General features: G+C 41.2%; 1 protein-coding gene across 2 annotated transcripts; it reads left to right on the forward strand.

The window, feature by feature from the left end:
- Positions 1-617: 617 nt before the first annotated feature.
- CCT8 (chaperonin containing TCP1 subunit 8) lies at positions 618-16,137 on the forward strand. Of its 2 annotated transcripts, XM_056109257.1 has the most exons (16): positions 618-737; positions 3,662-3,752; positions 5,378-5,457; positions 7,925-8,074; positions 8,686-8,866; positions 8,966-9,027; positions 10,211-10,348; positions 10,706-10,884; positions 11,479-11,545; positions 11,622-11,709; positions 11,798-11,913; positions 12,505-12,576; positions 12,660-12,824; positions 13,361-13,480; positions 15,531-15,635; positions 15,920-16,137. In XM_056109257.1, exons 1-15 carry the CDS (start codon positions 678-680, stop codon positions 15,621-15,623), a joined length of 1,662 nt encoding a protein of 553 aa, XP_055965232.1. In that variant the 5' UTR covers positions 618-677; the 3' UTR covers positions 15,624-15,635; positions 15,920-16,137. The 2 variants fall into 2 exon arrangements, with proteins under 2 accessions (XP_055965232.1, XP_055965234.1); XM_056109259.1 differs by lacking the exon at positions 15,531-15,635.
- The last annotated feature ends 140 nt before the right edge of the window (positions 16,138-16,277 follow it).

The following is a 16,277-nucleotide window of genomic DNA, read 5'->3' on the forward strand; positions in this document are numbered from 1 at the left end:
GCAGAAAAGCGGAAAACGTGCGTTTTCCCGACTCTCTGATCTGGGTTGCAATCCTGACGCAGTGAAATCCCAGGATGGAAAGTTTTGCAAACTTGTCTCCCCCTTCTCGTCCCCTAAGGGACTTTAGTAAAAGTCTCTTTAGTAAAAGTCCCTTTTTTTCCCCCTACAGGGGGAAAAAAAGAAAAAGTGGATAATTACCAAAGTTTTTCTCAATGAAGTGGGAAGGTTATGTGCAGATTAATTGAAGGAGGCGTACCTTCCCGATCAAAATTTAAAAAAAAAAAAAAAAAGAGAGAGAGAGAGAGAGAGAGAGAGAAAAAAAGAACAACCCAAAATGAAGTAATCGAATACGCGGCAAAATCGCGAGGAGACCGCAAGGCGGCGGGGGGGGGGGGGAACACGCGCATGCGTACGGGCCTGAAGTTCCGCGGCTCGGCGCTCGGCTCTCCGGCGCTCGCGATGTCGGTTCGACCCGTTCGAGGATCATCTACTCAGCACTGGCGGCGAGAGCCCTGCTAACTCTCGCGATACCTCACGCGAGGCCGATTGGGCGCGCGAGGCGGCGCGACGCTGCGTTCCCAGGAGGCCGTGCGCGCGCCCCCCCCCCCCCCCAACCTGCCCTGCTTCCTGCGGGATCTCGACGAGCGAGCGTGTGAGCGGCTGCCTGTGCTTTAGCCATGGCGCTTCACGTCCCCAAGGCCCCGGGCTTTGCCCAGATGCTCAAGGAAGGCGCGAAGGTGAGAGGACCGGGGAAGGAGGGTGCAGGGGGTCGCGGGGAAGGGGGAGAGTTGGCGAAGGCCGGGCGGCGGCCGCGAGAAAAGCGGGGCCTGGTAACGGGCCGGGCGTGCCTCCGCGGCGAGAGAAGGTTCCAGAAAGGGAGGCGTGTTTTCCTGGTGGGCGCCCGGCGGGCCCGTCGGTTCCTCCCTTGCGGCGGGGAGAGAGCGTGGTGGAGGGTGTCCACACCTGAGGACCCGCCGTCTGCACTCGCCGGCCGAGCGCTGCTTCCTCCAGGCGTTTCCCCTCCCCCTTCCCCGGGCAGGGTGCTGAGGGGCGATCCCCGGGGTGGGGCGCAATCGGCTGCTGCCCGGCTCCGAGACGGCCCTTTGGGCCGCGTGGACCGCCGGAGCAGGTGGGCAGCAGGGGCCCGGCACGCCCGTCCGCTCCCCACGTGGGTGCGCCCGGCCCCGCCCGACGGGGACACAGCACCCCCGCGCTTCTCTCCGCCGTGTCCAGCGGGGAAGGGGGCGGAAAGGGGGGTGCGTGCGGGTTGCACTGCACTCACCCCGACTTAGCCCGCGTGCCCGACAGGGGGAAGTCACGCCCTGACCCGGGTAAAAGTTGGGGGGGGGGGGGGTTGTATTTATTTGATCCCTTGTGTATGAGTGTGTGTGTGTGTATCTACGACTTTCGTGCATTACTGCTTTAAGTTTACTTCTTGGGCTTCTAAACTGTGGCCTTTATTTAACACATATACACACACAAACACGCCCCTGGTCAATTATCTCTTGGGCTCCTAAACTGTGACATTTCTTTAACATACACATACATACACACACATACCCCCCTGGCCAATTTTCTTGAGTTTAAGAAAAGACGGATCGACAGATCGTTGTGGATCAATGTACACTTACACACACCTCGCCCGATTTCTTGAGTTTACGGAAAGTAAAGACAGATCCCTGTGCATGAATGCCCGCACACACACACACACACACACACCCTTGACCGAGACAGATCCCTGTGCATGAATGCCTGTGCATGAATGCACACACACACACACACACCCTTGACCGAGACAGATCCCTGTGCATGAATGCCTGTGCATGAATGCACACACACACACACACACACACACACACACACACACACACACACACACACACACACACACACACACACACACACCCCTTGACCGAGACAGGTCCCTGTGCATGAATGCACGCACACCCTTGACCCAGTTTAAGTAAAGACAGGTGTGATGGATGGGTCAAACCCCCTTCCACTCCCCCTTTTTCTTGAGTTTAAGTAAAGACAAGTGTGGTTTAATACACACACACACACCCTGGCCGATTTCTTGAGTTTAAGTAAAGACAAGCGTGAATTAATACACCAGCCAGTTTCTTGAGTTTAAGATTGATCGGTAGGATGCACCAATTTCTTGAGTTTAAAAATAAGACAGGTCGGTGTGGATCAATTTATAGCAGCTTTTTTTAGAAGCAAGTTTGGGGGATTGGAGGAAGAGGGGGGAAATTAAGTGTGGCCAGCGATTGACCCATGGTCTCCATGGCAAGTGTCTTACACTCACGCCCCTTGCTCTATTTCTCCAGCCCTAGAACTAGGATCTTCTTGAAGCAGGATGTGTTTTGAATTTAAAAATGAGTGTAACTGAGGTGGAGATAGCACAGGCAAGCACAGTTACTTAACTTACCTTGTTTGTGGCTGCCCCTACAATCAAGCCCTGGCATCCGTGGGCACAGAGCCAGGAGTTAAGCCCCGGGTGGGTGCTTATGCAGTGGTCCCCTACAGTGAGTGTGCTAAGTAAATATCGGGGTTTAACGTCCATGTTGTTGAAACATAAGCTGTTTGCTTGTAAAGGTAGACTGAGAATGCAGGCCTCAAATTATGATAAATACACAGTATCTGCAGGATGTTAGAATGTCCGCTGCTCCAAAAGGCTTACAGTTAGACAAGATGCTGGGGGAAGAACAACTGCCCAGTGACTGAAGGCCAAGAAGAAAGAGGTAATGTGCCCTGTGGAGGTCCTGCAAATAAAACCTGATAATGGGACCAGTCTGGTGTGTTAGAAACAGGAGGACAGTGATGGGGCTGAAGGAGGCAAGCGGAGGGTCAGTGAACTTGGAGAAACTGTTGGGCGGGGGCCAGGACACTTGGGGCTGGGGAGCCTTGCAGAGGGGCTTACGTCTTATTTTAGATGCGAGGCGTTTTATAATGAATAGTTTATGGTGGGATGGCTGTGCCTACCCAGAATGGGACTTGGGAAGAAGCAGAAGTATAAGCCAGGGGTAAGGACTGGTGCTATTGAAAAGTTCAGCTATTGGTTAGTAATCATTCCTGCTGAAGTGTTGTAGCTCTGAAATACTACATGAAACCACAAATAAATCCCAATGTTAAAATCCCAGGTAAAACTTAATCTTAGAACAGAAAGCAATTCAAAAGAGCGTTTACAAGTGTGGGAGAGATAGCTCAGTGAATGTTTTGCATGAAAGAGGCTGAGGTTCCATCAGCATGGTTCTGGGAGTACTGCTGGTTGTGAGTACATTCTCCCCTCCCTCACCTTCCCCCCATCCCTAATAAGTGGGAATTCCCAGGGAACATGGAAAATCTGGCTTTACAGATATAGACTCTTCAAAAAGGAACTATATTGTTTTTCATCATCTTGTTGGAAAATATTGATAAAATCTGAAATGGTATTTTTATCTGAAATAGTTTGTCTTTCAGGCCTTAGCATTCTTCAGGTTTTTTTTTTTTTTGGTTTGTGTATTTGTTTTAAGTTATAGACCTTTTATTTTTAGGACATGTGGTTCCTAAAAATGTTATGCTTGATGCATTCAGCTTGTGACAAATATTAAACATCATGCTTTAACCTTGTTTATTTCAGTGATTTGGTTCAGTTTTCTGTCTAATCCAAAATCTTTCACAGCATTTTTCAGGATTGGAAGAAGCTGTCTACAGGAACATTCAGGCTTGTAAAGAGCTTGCCCAAACTACTCGCACAGCATATGGACCCAATGGTAATTTCTGACCTTTTTTTTTAAGATATAGGGATAGAATTTTGTGGTTAACTTTTTCAGACTTGCTGTGAAGATATTACATGGAAATTGAGTTTGGGCTATGATATAGTATGACTGTGAAAATTATTTCATGGTTTACTGATGGCAGTACAACATTCCTTTGTTGGTGGTGTTGTTTAAAATAGGGGCTGTTCCTGGCAGTGCTTAACCACCCTATCAGTATGGATAGGCCTCACAGGTGTTTTGACCCAGTAATGTTCTGGGATCATTCAGCATAGTGCTGCAGAAACTGTGGACCTCCTGCAGCTCAGGCCTGTGCTCTACTGCTGACCCCAAGTGTTTCCAGATTTTAATCAGCAATTCTCTTTCAGAAAATGAGGATCTAAATGTGGTGTTTTTTTTTTTTTTAGGAGCCTGAGTGATAGTACAGTGGGTAGGGTGCTTACCTTGCATGTGGCAAACTCAGGTTCAATCGTGGCTTCCCAGATGGTCTCCCAGCACCACCGCCAGGAGTAATTAACAAATACAGAGCCAGGAGTAACCTGAGTAACACCAAGAGTTGTCTGGTGTGTCCTGCCCCCCCGTCCCCCCCAAAAAAATTTTTTTGTAATTATCCTAGTGGAGAGAGTTAAAAATTATGAGGTATTTAGAGAAATACAATTTTTATGAGAAATTAAGAGAGTAAACATTGAGATAGCTCCTGATGCTGCTTGTGACATGTGCTCATACAGGGGTTTTTTTTTTTTTTTTTTTTACATAAATTGGAGCTTTAAGGAAGAAAAAGCATGCTTCCTGCATCAGCTGGGTTTCGTGGATTCAGAAAAACAGAATATAATTTTATTTATTTGGTGGTGGTGGGCAGCACACCTGGGGGGTGCTTAGTGGTTACTTCTGGTTCTGCACTAATGAATTAACTCCTGGTGGTCTCTGGGAACCATATATAATGCCAGGAATTGAACCTAGCTCGACCTTGAGCAATGCAAACACCCCACCTGCTGTACTATTACTCTGGCCCTAATAAACTGAATATACTTTTAATAGATTATTTTAGTGTTTTTACTTGTTAATTTAATTTCTATTTATAAGTTAGCTCTAAAATTTTGGGATCTGAGAAGTAGTATATGGGTTAAAGCATTTGCCTTAACTCTGGCTTTAATCAATATGTGGCATCACATATGGGCCGTAGAGCACTGCCATGAGTGTTTCTTGAGCACAACTAGATGAGGCCCAGAAAACAAAAGCTAGTCATGAGCCCATCATTTAAGATACTATGGTCATGCATCACTTAAAAGTTTTTCCTTGGATAGTTCATTGATCTGTTAATGTCATAGAGTATAATTACATAGATCTAGCTTGCCTACCTATTCTTCTGGGCTAGATAATATTGCCTGTTAGGACCACTCTTGTTTATTGTCTAAAATGTCCTTTAAGGCATGTCTGTAATGATGATTAGAAAGGAAAGAGATAATTTGGATATACCTTCAGGGAAAGCCAAAGAACTCTCAGATAATCTTAATAGTTTTTTAGTTATTTTAATGAGCAGGTACAAGTTTATATTGATTACATTTTTCTTGGCTTTTGGGTAGGATTTGAGTAATGTATTTTCTTTTCTAATTACCTTTTAGGAATGAACAAAATGGTTATCAACCACCTAGAGAAGTTGTTTGTGACAAATGATGCTGCAACCATTTTAAGAGAGCTAGAAGTAAGTTATTTTCTTAAAATACATCAAGTATTTTGATGCTGTCAAAAGTTATAAGTATGGGGACTGGAGAGGTAGCATACTGGTCAGGGCACTTACCTTGCATGCAGCCACTCTGTGTTCAACCCCAGCATCCCATATGGTCCCCTGAGCATAACCGGGTTTGGCCCAAAAAAACAAAAAAAAAAAATTAAAATTCTTTCTAAAATTACAAGGATGTTTTAATGTAGAAGAAAGCGTATTTCAGGCAGGGTAATTTTTTTAACTCAACCAAAAATTTATATCCTGGTTTATAGGGTTTGATAAATTAATTAATACTCCTTACTATAGAGTTTCTTATTTATGAAGGGGTTAATTGTGATAAGGCTATTTGTAACTGTTTTGGTTTTAGTTTGTTTGGGTCTGCCCCAGTTGTGCTCAGGGCTTATGCCTGACAGCACACTCGCGCATCACTCCTGGCAGACTTGGGACCATAGAGGGTGCTGGGGATCGAACCCAGGTCGATGTATAAGATTGTGTGTACTATTCCTCTGTCCCCCAAAACGATTTGTAGTTGTATTAAATTGAGTATATCATCTTGCTTTTTAGAGTGTGTCACCAACATAAATTATTCTGCAATCAGAAAAAGTAACCGTGACCAGAGAGAAAGTACAGGAGTATGGTACTTACTTTGCATGCAGCTGAGCCCAGGTTCAGTCCCTGGAATCATAGAACCAGGAACCCCCAAGGGCTGTTGTTTGGCTTTAGAAATGTAGATGCACTTTTGTGTCTTCTGCAGTTTTAATGTTACTAAGTCGCAGAGTAGATTCTATCAGCAGGGTTATAAGGCAACTTTAGCATCTGAACACAAAGAGAAAGCCACTAACTTTCTAATCTAAAGATTCCTCATCTAACTGTTTTGTAGTTGAAAAGTATCTTCAGTGTCAGGGAATCCTTGTGGGCTTAGATCTTAAAACATCAGAATTTAATCATTTGAAATGTAACTCTATGTACAACTCCACAGCATCCCATATGGTCCCCTGAGTTGGCCAGGAGTGATTTCTAAGTACAGGGCCAGGAGTAACCCCTGAGACAGCCGGGTGTGACCCCAAATCCAAAACATACATGAATAAAATAATAGCATCAACTTTAACTTCTGTAGTTTGGGTTTTGGTTTGTTTTTGGACCATACCCAGTGATGCTCAGAGGTTACTTTTAGCTCTGCACTGAAAGATTACTACTGGTGGTGCTTGGAGGATCGTATGATGTGCTTGGGTCTTGGCTGCATGCAGGACAAGTGCCCTACCTGCTGTACAGTCACTTCAGCCCTCCTGTTTGTGGGCCACAACTGACTGGGCTCAAGCTGAAATCTGGCTTTGTGCTCAAGGATCGCTCCTGCGTTGGGCATCATGTCCTGGAAATCTAACCAGGTCAATCGTGCAGAAGGCAAGCTCCTTAACCCCTGTAGTATCTCTCCTGTCCTAAATTTTGCTTTTCTTCATTGCTTTCTGTTGTCAATCCTTGTAATTGACATTTTGTATTCCTTATAAAAATGTTTTTCATTTACTTGAGCAACCTGTCTTTGGTTGACAGTTTTGTGGAACTTAAGGAGAGTGACTGTATTACTCTCTATGTAGGTTCATCACCTACATGCACATGCAGACACAAACACACAAAGATTCCTGTTTTATGTGGGATAAGGAAGTGCAGTAATAGAACTAAAATGATCGGTCATCAGAGTTGAATTGTCTACCAAACAGCTTACATGGGGAGAGTTGGACAGTGGGACACTGGTGGAGGGATGTGGGCTCTCTAGTGGGGAGTCTGATGTTGGAATGATGGATGCATGAAATGTATGGTGAATAGTATTGTAAACTCTGGTACCACCCTTAAAGTGGTTTGAAAGATAATAAAATCAATGCCTGTGCAGTACAACTGTATATAGGAATTGAAATGAGTGGCCAAATTAACATCTGTTTAAGCTCCTGTGGAGCTAAACCATCTTGATTAGTGCATAGATTTAGTAGCTGAAATTACAATTTCTGTTCTTGAAGGAGAGGGAGGGTTGAGTCACAGCATTGCTCAGGGCCACTCCTGTCTCTATTGTTCTGTGGACCATAGAAGTGCTAGGAGCTGAATCTGCAGATTATATGCTCTATCACTTTGAGCTATCTACCCAGCCTAGAATAGCTGTTTTGACTATAATGAACATAAAATACTCTGAATTTTATATTCGGAGATGCATGTATCTGATAACTGACCATCACAAGGCACTGCACATGGAAATTTTCATTTTTAGGATGTATTTCTGCTGATAGGTCTAAAGGGTAGGGATTTTCTTATGACCATACTAAAGATAGTTTATAACATTGAATAAATGACTTTACCTGGACCATAAGGAGATTGCACTCTGTTGACTGAGAAATTAAATGATTTTATTGTGACTTGATCACATTTTAATGTCATGTTTTAATTAAATCCCTTCTCCCAGGTACAGCACCCTGCTGCAAAAATGATTGTAATGGCCTCTCATATGCAAGAGCAAGAGGTTGGGGATGGCACAAACTTCGTTCTAGTGTTTGCTGGAGCGCTTCTAGAGTTAGCTGAAGAGCTTCTGAGAATTGGCCTGTCAGTTTCAGAGGCAAGTGTTTACTATACAGTCTGATACTGTTTCAGGCTTAAGAAACAGATTATACTTTGCATGTGAATCATTGTTGGACATTTGCATAATAGGCAATATATTGCTGTTCTTCAAAATCCTTATGCATGAGATTATATTAAAATTAACCTTTTATTTTAAATGAGAATGAAACTTGAGTAAGAGAAATCCTGTTTAGTGTCTTGTCGGTTCATGAAGGGATTAAGTTGTGATATATATATGTATATATTTACATTTCCATATGTCAATACGAACATCTAATGGAGTGCTGAGAAGCCATATAAAAAGATAATGCCATTTGCTGCAACTTGAGTGGAACTGAAAGGTGTTACTTTTTAGCAAAACAAACCAGAGACAGGACAGATTACATATCATCTCACTTTATGATGTGACAAACAGGAGAATAAATAGAATTAAATGATGACAAATCTTGACTCTGGATTATAAAGCAGAACACTAAGTAAGGAGAGGAGTGGCTCTGTCCTCAGATCTTTGGTGGTGCTCAGGGGTTATGTAATATCAGAGATTGAACCCTGGTTGATCTTGTCAAATTTGTATCTTTTGTAAGATTGCTTTTGCTCTTCATGTTTAAGGTTATAGAAGGTTATGAAATCGCTTGCAGAAAAGCTCATGAGATTCTTCCTAGTTTGGTGTGTTGTAATGCAAAAAATCTTCGAGATGTTGACGAGGTGTCTTCTCTACTTCGTACCTCCATAATGAGCAAGCAGTATGGTAATGACGTGTTTCTGGCCAAGCTTATTGCTCAGGCTTGCGGTAAGTAAATATCGGTAATATAGAAATGTCTCCATGACCAAGATTATTTTCTCTGATTTCCCCAATGTATTTTTTAATATATCTCATTTTTCTTAACAGTATCTATTTTTCCTGATTCCGGCCATTTCAATGTTGATAACATCAGAGTTTGTAAAATCCTGGTAAGTTTAGAAAACACATTAATATTATCTAACATAGGTCAGTGTTTTGCAGGAATAGAGAAAGATACTGTTAATTTAAGTACAGACTTTCCCTCAAGTTTTGAACATCTGCCTTTTGAGGTAACATTTTGGTATTGTTACATAAGGTTGCATTGCTACTATATTAAAATTTACTGGGATGTCCATATGCCTCTCTGAGGATGATGGTACATGAACACAGTAGCTGCTAAATTATATATAGAGGGAAGTTTGAACAAAAAGTTATCTAGTTCTGTAGTGGTGTTACAGTCTTGATATAAAAATCAATTTTGATTCAGGCTTGCTAGTCTAGCCCGTGTTTTCCGTGCATCTTGCTTGCTTGTCTTTGTTTATTTGCTTGTGTGTTTTGACTCTGGAGAAGCCTGTGTTCTCCAACATGTACATTTTCTTCCCTTAAATCTTTCTAAATAATTTTCAATAAAAACTGTCTTCAGCCAAAAAAGATAATCTTTTTCAGTTTGAAAATAAAGACTATAGATGTAAGTTACATTTGCATTTCATGAAAAAGTTACGTTTAGCTGGTACAAATAAATACATAGGCTAGCTGAATGTTCATATGTATGCTTTTATTTAAAATAAATATGCTTTTATTTTCACTCTTTTTTTTTCCTTTTTGGGTCATACCTGGCGATGCACAGGGGTTACTTCTGGCTCTGCACTCAAGAGGTTACTCCTGACGGTGTTCAGGGAACCATCTGGGGTGCTGGGAATTGAACCTGGGTCAGCCGTGTGCTAGGCAAATGCCCTACCTGCTGTGCTATCACTTCAGCTCCACTCTGCGTTTCTTGATTGCATGTCCTGCTCAGCCCTCCCTTCCCATTTATATCTTACGTTTGTGAGATCAAAAATTACTCTTTCTTCATTTTGTCCTCCATATTGATAGCTACATCTAGTGTATGAACACTAGCTACTTTGAATGAACTAATGGTTTGAAGAGCTGTGGTTCTTAAAGTGTGTCAAAGGAGTTGCCAAAATAATGACTCATTCCAATAGTGTTTCAGTCTTCAGCAAATTTGTTATGTCCACTACTTCCACAGCGTTTATCCTTTGGGGTCATTGCCTCAGTGTTTGTAAAGGATAGATTTGTTGACTCAACAACAGCGACAGCTTTCTCTGGATAACATTTTTATGTGTATTTTCTTAGGGTTCGGGTATCTATTCCTCTTCGGTATTGCATGGAATGGTTTTTAAGAAGGAAACTGAAGGTGACATAACATCTGTCAAAGATGCAAAAATAGCAGTGTACTCTTGTCCTTTTGATGGCATGATCACAGAAACAAAGGTGAGTATGCTTTAAGGGATCTGCACAGCTGGTTTCTATAGGACAGAGATGGACCACACACACCTGTGAGGCCCCAGTTCTATTCCTGATCAAGCAGTCCAGCCTTCACACTAAAGTGGGAACAATAAGTACAGGAATATGCTGAATTCCTATTTTATGTAGATTTTGTACTCTGCTTTAAGTAAATTCATAATTGTCTCTTTTCTCCCAAATCCTTATCGTCGTTTCTTTCCATAAAATACTCCTTGTGGCTAAGAACTAAAGTAGTGTAGTGACTCTATTCCCTACTTGATCTTAACCAAAAGACTAAGAAATGAGAAGAGTTGATTTTAAAGGTGTGTTTGCTTGTTTTGCTAGGGAACGGTATTGATAAAGACTGCTGAGGAATTAATGAATTTTAGTAAGGGAGAAGAGAATCTCATGGATGCACAAGTCAAAGCTATTGCTGATACCGGCGCTAATGTTATAGTAACGGGTGGCAAAGTAGCAGACATGGCTCTTCATTATGCCAACAAATACAAGATCATGTTGGTGAGGTAAGAGCTGCATTCTGTTAATCTAATTTGTAAATCTTCATTGGTGGTGAGTCTATAAAACAGACCCATTCAAAAGACCATGAAATTGGTTCCCAAAAGATCAGAAAGATAAAATTGAGGAAGGACTTCCTTGGTATAAAAGGATAGGAAAGAACTGTGAATATGTACAAAGTGAGCAGAAGGATAAATAACATGCTCTATGAAGGATATGAGGACACGTGCAGGTGACAGGAATATTTTGAGTGACTAGATTTAATCCTGAGCACATTGTCAGCTGGAGTGTGGGGTCAGGAACATAAATGGAATGTGTTTAGGGGATAGGTAAGACAATTATGCCTCTTCCCACCTATCCCAACACCTAGTCTGATGTGGAGTAAAGCTCCGTTCTCTTCTCAGGAAACCAATGGTTGCCCAAAGTAAAGAGAAGCTATTCTTTATACCAGGGGTTTCTTGGTGTTACCGAACTCTAAAAACCCTTAAAATCCTAAAAACTCCCAATTCTAGACGCACCCACCTGTGTCTGGATGCAACTCTGTTGTATTTGGGGACTTAAGGGTCTGAAGTCTAACAGGTCTTTATTTTGTTGTTTTTAAGACTAAACTCGAAATGGGATCTCAGAAGACTTTGTAAAACAGTTGGTGCTACAGCTCTTCCTAGATTGGTATGTATTTGGGAGTACATTAAAGCTGATTAATAACCCGCTGAACTATTATTAAAGCAACCACTTGGTTTTATAGACGCCTCCTGTCCTTGAAGAAATGGGTCATTGTGACAATGTTTACCTCTCAGAAGTTGGAGACACACAGGTGGTGGTTTTCAAGCATGGTATGTAGTAATCAGAAAAATTGATTCAAGTGGTGTTTTCTTTTGTGTGTATTTGTGGTTTTTCAAATACTTTAAAACTTTTTGGCAGAAAAAGAAGATGGTGCCATTTCTACCATAGTGCTTCGAGGCTCTACAGACAATCTAATGGATGATATAGAAAGAGCAGTAGATGATGGTGTGAATACTTTCAAAATTCTCACAAGGGTCAGTACTGGTAATTTTAATAATTTATAAGGCCTCAAAAAGTTCGCAGACACCTAGACATTTTGAGAACTACAAAATAAATGGCTCTCGTAAGCACAGCATCTTAATTCTTACACCTTAAGTTTGTGATGTGCATTAATTTGATTATTCAAAGATGTTAACCGTGGGGCCAGAGTGATAGCACAACCTGTAAGGTGCTTTATTGCCCTGCATGCAGTCAGCTTGGGTTTGATCCCCAGCTTCCCACATTGTCGTCTGAGCATTGCCAGGAGTGATTCCTGAGTATAGAGCTAGTAGTATAGTCACTCCTGAGCATTGCTAGAGGTTCTCCTCTTCCTTCCCCCCCAAACCACGTTAACTGCAAGGAGACTGTAAAGGGATGATTGCTGGTTTTGATTATAAAGTCTAGTGCTAATCTTAATTGCAGAAATGTTGGTTAACTATGGTGCTAAACTGTGGCCTTTGCTTTTCTAATAAGAGGTACTGTATACAGTAGGATAAATTGCCGTATCAGTCTTCATAAATTAGTAATTTGAAGTTGGGTAACAAACTGGTAGCGTAAAACTACTTTTGTTTTGCTACTGTCTACAGGATAAACGTCTTGTACCTGGAGGTGGAGCAACAGAAATTGAATTAGCCAAACAGATTACATCCTATGGAGAGGTAAAGCCTTCTTTGGGTATACAGATGGATTGTCTCCTTGATGCTTGAGTAAAATAATTAAATAATAAACATTTTTGTTTTAGACATGCCCTGGACTAGAACAATATGCCATTAAGAAGTTTGCTGAGGCATTTGAAGCTCTTCCTCGAGCACTGGCAGAAAATTCTGGAGTGAAAGCCAATGAAATAATCTCTAAGCTTTATGCAGTGCATCAAGAAGGAAATAAAAATGTTGGATTAGACATTGAGGTATTTGAAAAATTACTATTTATATTGTTTGCTTTTGTGGATGCATAACCTAAAGATATAAGTAGTACATATTTTTAGAAAAATTGGTGAGATAATAATCTGCTATGAAAGTGAATGATATTCTTAACAGTTGTTTTAAAGATTTTCATTTGTCTGATTGGTTTTTACTTTGGGAGGGGGTGGGGAGATAGATCAGGCCACTGCAGGTTGTGCTCCAGGCTTAAAATTGTTTAGCCTTGCTATTGTCTAGCACAGCAGGTAGGCCATTTGCTTTGCAGGAGGCGGACCTGGGTTCCTGGGTTCAATTCCTCCTCCACCCCTGAGAGTCTGGCAAGCTACCCATGGCGTATTTGATATGCCAAAAACAGTAACAAGTCTTGCAGTGGAGACGTTACTGGTGCCCGCTCGAGCAAATCGATGAACAAAGGGAGGACAGTGCTATTTTCTAGATTAGAGGTGGCATGAATTTTCATAACTGAAAGTAAACATTTTTGGTAAAAGAATTTCAAATAAAAGTGGATATTTTGTGTTAACAGGCAGAAGCTCCTGCGGTAAAGGATATGTTGGAAGCTGGTGTTCTAGATACTTACCTGGGAAAATACTGGGCTATCAAACTGGCTACCAATGCTGCAGTTACTGTTCTTAGAGTGGACCAGGTGAGTGATGATAAAATTCTTCTCTTTAAATGCACTGGTTTTCCTCAGAGATAGTTGAAGTGGTAGAGTGCACCCAAGGCCTTAAGTTAAATTTCCCAGCACTGCATCACCCGCTGGCATCTCTCCCCCACAACATTGCTGGGTGTGGCCTATATGAAAAACTTTTTAAATACTAATTTTCACAAAGTACACAGATTTTATGGAACTAGGGTATAGTTTCATTCTATACAAATATTTGCCTTCATGTTAGCGATTGTTTTGGGTTTTTTTTTTCTTGTTATGGTTTAACTACTATTGAAAATGCAAATCTAACTGAAACCAGGATCTTTCCAGTGAAAGAAAAAATTACATCATTTTTAAACAGTAAAGATAAAAATATTGGGTTTTGATTGTTTTCAGACTTTGGACCTAAAAAAAAAAAACTCATACAGATAATCTAAAGAGAAAGATTAATGTTATATATATATATATGTAGAGAGAGTGAGTCATAAAGCATAAAGCTTGGAAACACATTGAGAGTAGTACCTACTTGAAAAAAAATTTACTAGTTTATGGTGATGGGTCGGCATCTGGAATTTTTTCTGGTAGGTCCAGTCACCAAGAGTTAAGGCATTTTCCTTGAATGTAGCTTAGTTTGATCCCGAGTTACTACATGTGCCCCCAGCATTGCTGGGTGTGGCCCCAAGCGATCCATCTCCACAGCCAGGTTTTTTTTCCTGCTGTAGTAAATACATCTTAGTGTTAAAAGTCATTATTTCTACTCCTGCCCTCCCCCCTTTTTTTAAGGAATTGTAATGAGGCAATATGAAGACTAGAGATAATCATACTTTTTCAAAAATCAGTTTTCCAACAAACTTGAGTCTGTTTTACAAAAGTTTAGAAGGCTGAAGAGATAGCGGATGGGGTATTGCCTGCATGAAGCCAATCAAATTCAGTCCTCAACACCCTACCTGGTCCCACAAGATACCTCCCTTCCCTACTGCCACACACACAACAGACACCCTGGAGTGATCCCGGAGCACTGCCAGGTGTGGCCCCAAAACAGATCCTAAGCAGTGATATTTGTAAATACTTAAAGGAAATTATAATAAGTAGAAATTAATGAAAGGGAAGTTAGACTCAGTTTAAACCCAGCTAGAAATAGTAATGGTACTAACAATACAGATATTTACCATGGCAAAAAGAAAACCTTTCTTAGCTCAAGATGACTAAGAAATGGGAGTTTTAATTGAATGGCAATTAAACAGAAACTGGATACTTGCTAATATTGTTAGCTTGGTTTTAATAGTGTTCAGTAGTAGAATGGCAAAGAAAGATGTTAGTGTGTGATTATAAATAAGGATAGGGGCAAAAAATAGAAGAGGACAAGAGGGCTAAAATACATTGAAGCCTGGTTGAAATTCTTAACTACTAAAGCAAGACAATAATTGTAACACAAGTACCTTGGCCATTAAGGCACTTTGGAATTTTGGTTTTAAACTGGGAATCCTGTTTCATAGTAGGAGGCTTTTATTCTTTGCACCATGTACATAATATATTTAATGTTTCTATTACAGTCTGACTTGGCAATTGGTAAAATGTCTTCTAGAATACAAGGTTTAAAGATCTAATTGACTATTCTGAAAAGGGATGATGAATTGAAATTGAAGACATTTGTACTACATGGAATATAAGCAAGACAACTTGATGTTTGCTTCCATAAATTTGGAAGCAACGTATGCCTCCACTTTTGATGTTTGGTGTTAATTAGAATGAGTGCCACTATTTTGAGGAGAGCCAACTAAAGTTGAATTTTGCTTCTAAACTCGAGCCCAAAGTTGAAACCCCCACCCCCAAGCCCCTTGTAAACCCTTTAATAATACTGGAGACTTCTATTTGGGAGATGCTGGGTTAACACGTTTTAGGTAAACCAGGCTGGAATTTTCCTAAGAAGTAGGTATTTAGATTTTTGGTTAATGAACACATGCTTCTTGCTACTTAAATAGTGCTAGAAAACTTTGTATTAGGAAACTTTGATGTTTAATATCTGTTTATGTATCAACTACTGTAGATTATAATGGCAAAACTGGCAGGTGGACCTAAAGCTCCTAATCCCCAAGGAAATTGGGATAAAGATGGTTGGCAAGATGATCTTCATATATAGAATGCCAGTCAGGTGCTAAACTGATTTATACTATACCAATGATGCATGCAGATACTTTTCATATGCACCTCTGTGGAGCATTTGAAGTGTGTGTTGGAATGCCCTTCACTAACGTTGTGGATTTGTTGCTGTTCCTGCCCACGAAGGCAGGAAGCTTGCACTGGAAGCTAACAAAAGTGTGCCAGTGTTTTACAATATAAAATCCATTCCTGAGTCGCTTATTCTTGAATCTAACTAACGGAAAACTACTCCTCATCCTCGTAGATAATGTTCCTATGTATGATCTTGTTTTACAGATCATTATGGCAAAACCAGCTGGTGGGCCCAAACCTCCAAGTGGAAAGAAAGACTGGGATGAAGACCAAAATGACTGAAAGGCTTCATTTTCACTTGTAGGGGAAGGCTTTCATCATAGTACTCTAGCAGTTGCCTGATGTTTTCACATTTCTCCCTAAATTAAGAAGTGTTTTGTGTTTGTATCTTTGGCTGGTAATAAACTAAACATGTTATCATTATTATAAAGTCTCTTGGGTCTAAGTGATGGTGTTCTTCTCATCCTGGAGGGGCCAGAGCAATAATACAGTGGGTAGGGCACTTTCTTTGCACATGGTTAACCCGAGTTTGATTCACAGCACCACATATATTCCCTAAGAT

This window comes from Sorex fumeus, unplaced genomic scaffold (genome assembly GCF_029834395.1).
Source record: "Sorex fumeus unplaced genomic scaffold, SorFum_2.1 ptg000265l, whole genome shotgun sequence".
Classification (NCBI taxonomy): domain Eukaryota; kingdom Metazoa; phylum Chordata; class Mammalia; order Eulipotyphla; family Soricidae; genus Sorex; species Sorex fumeus.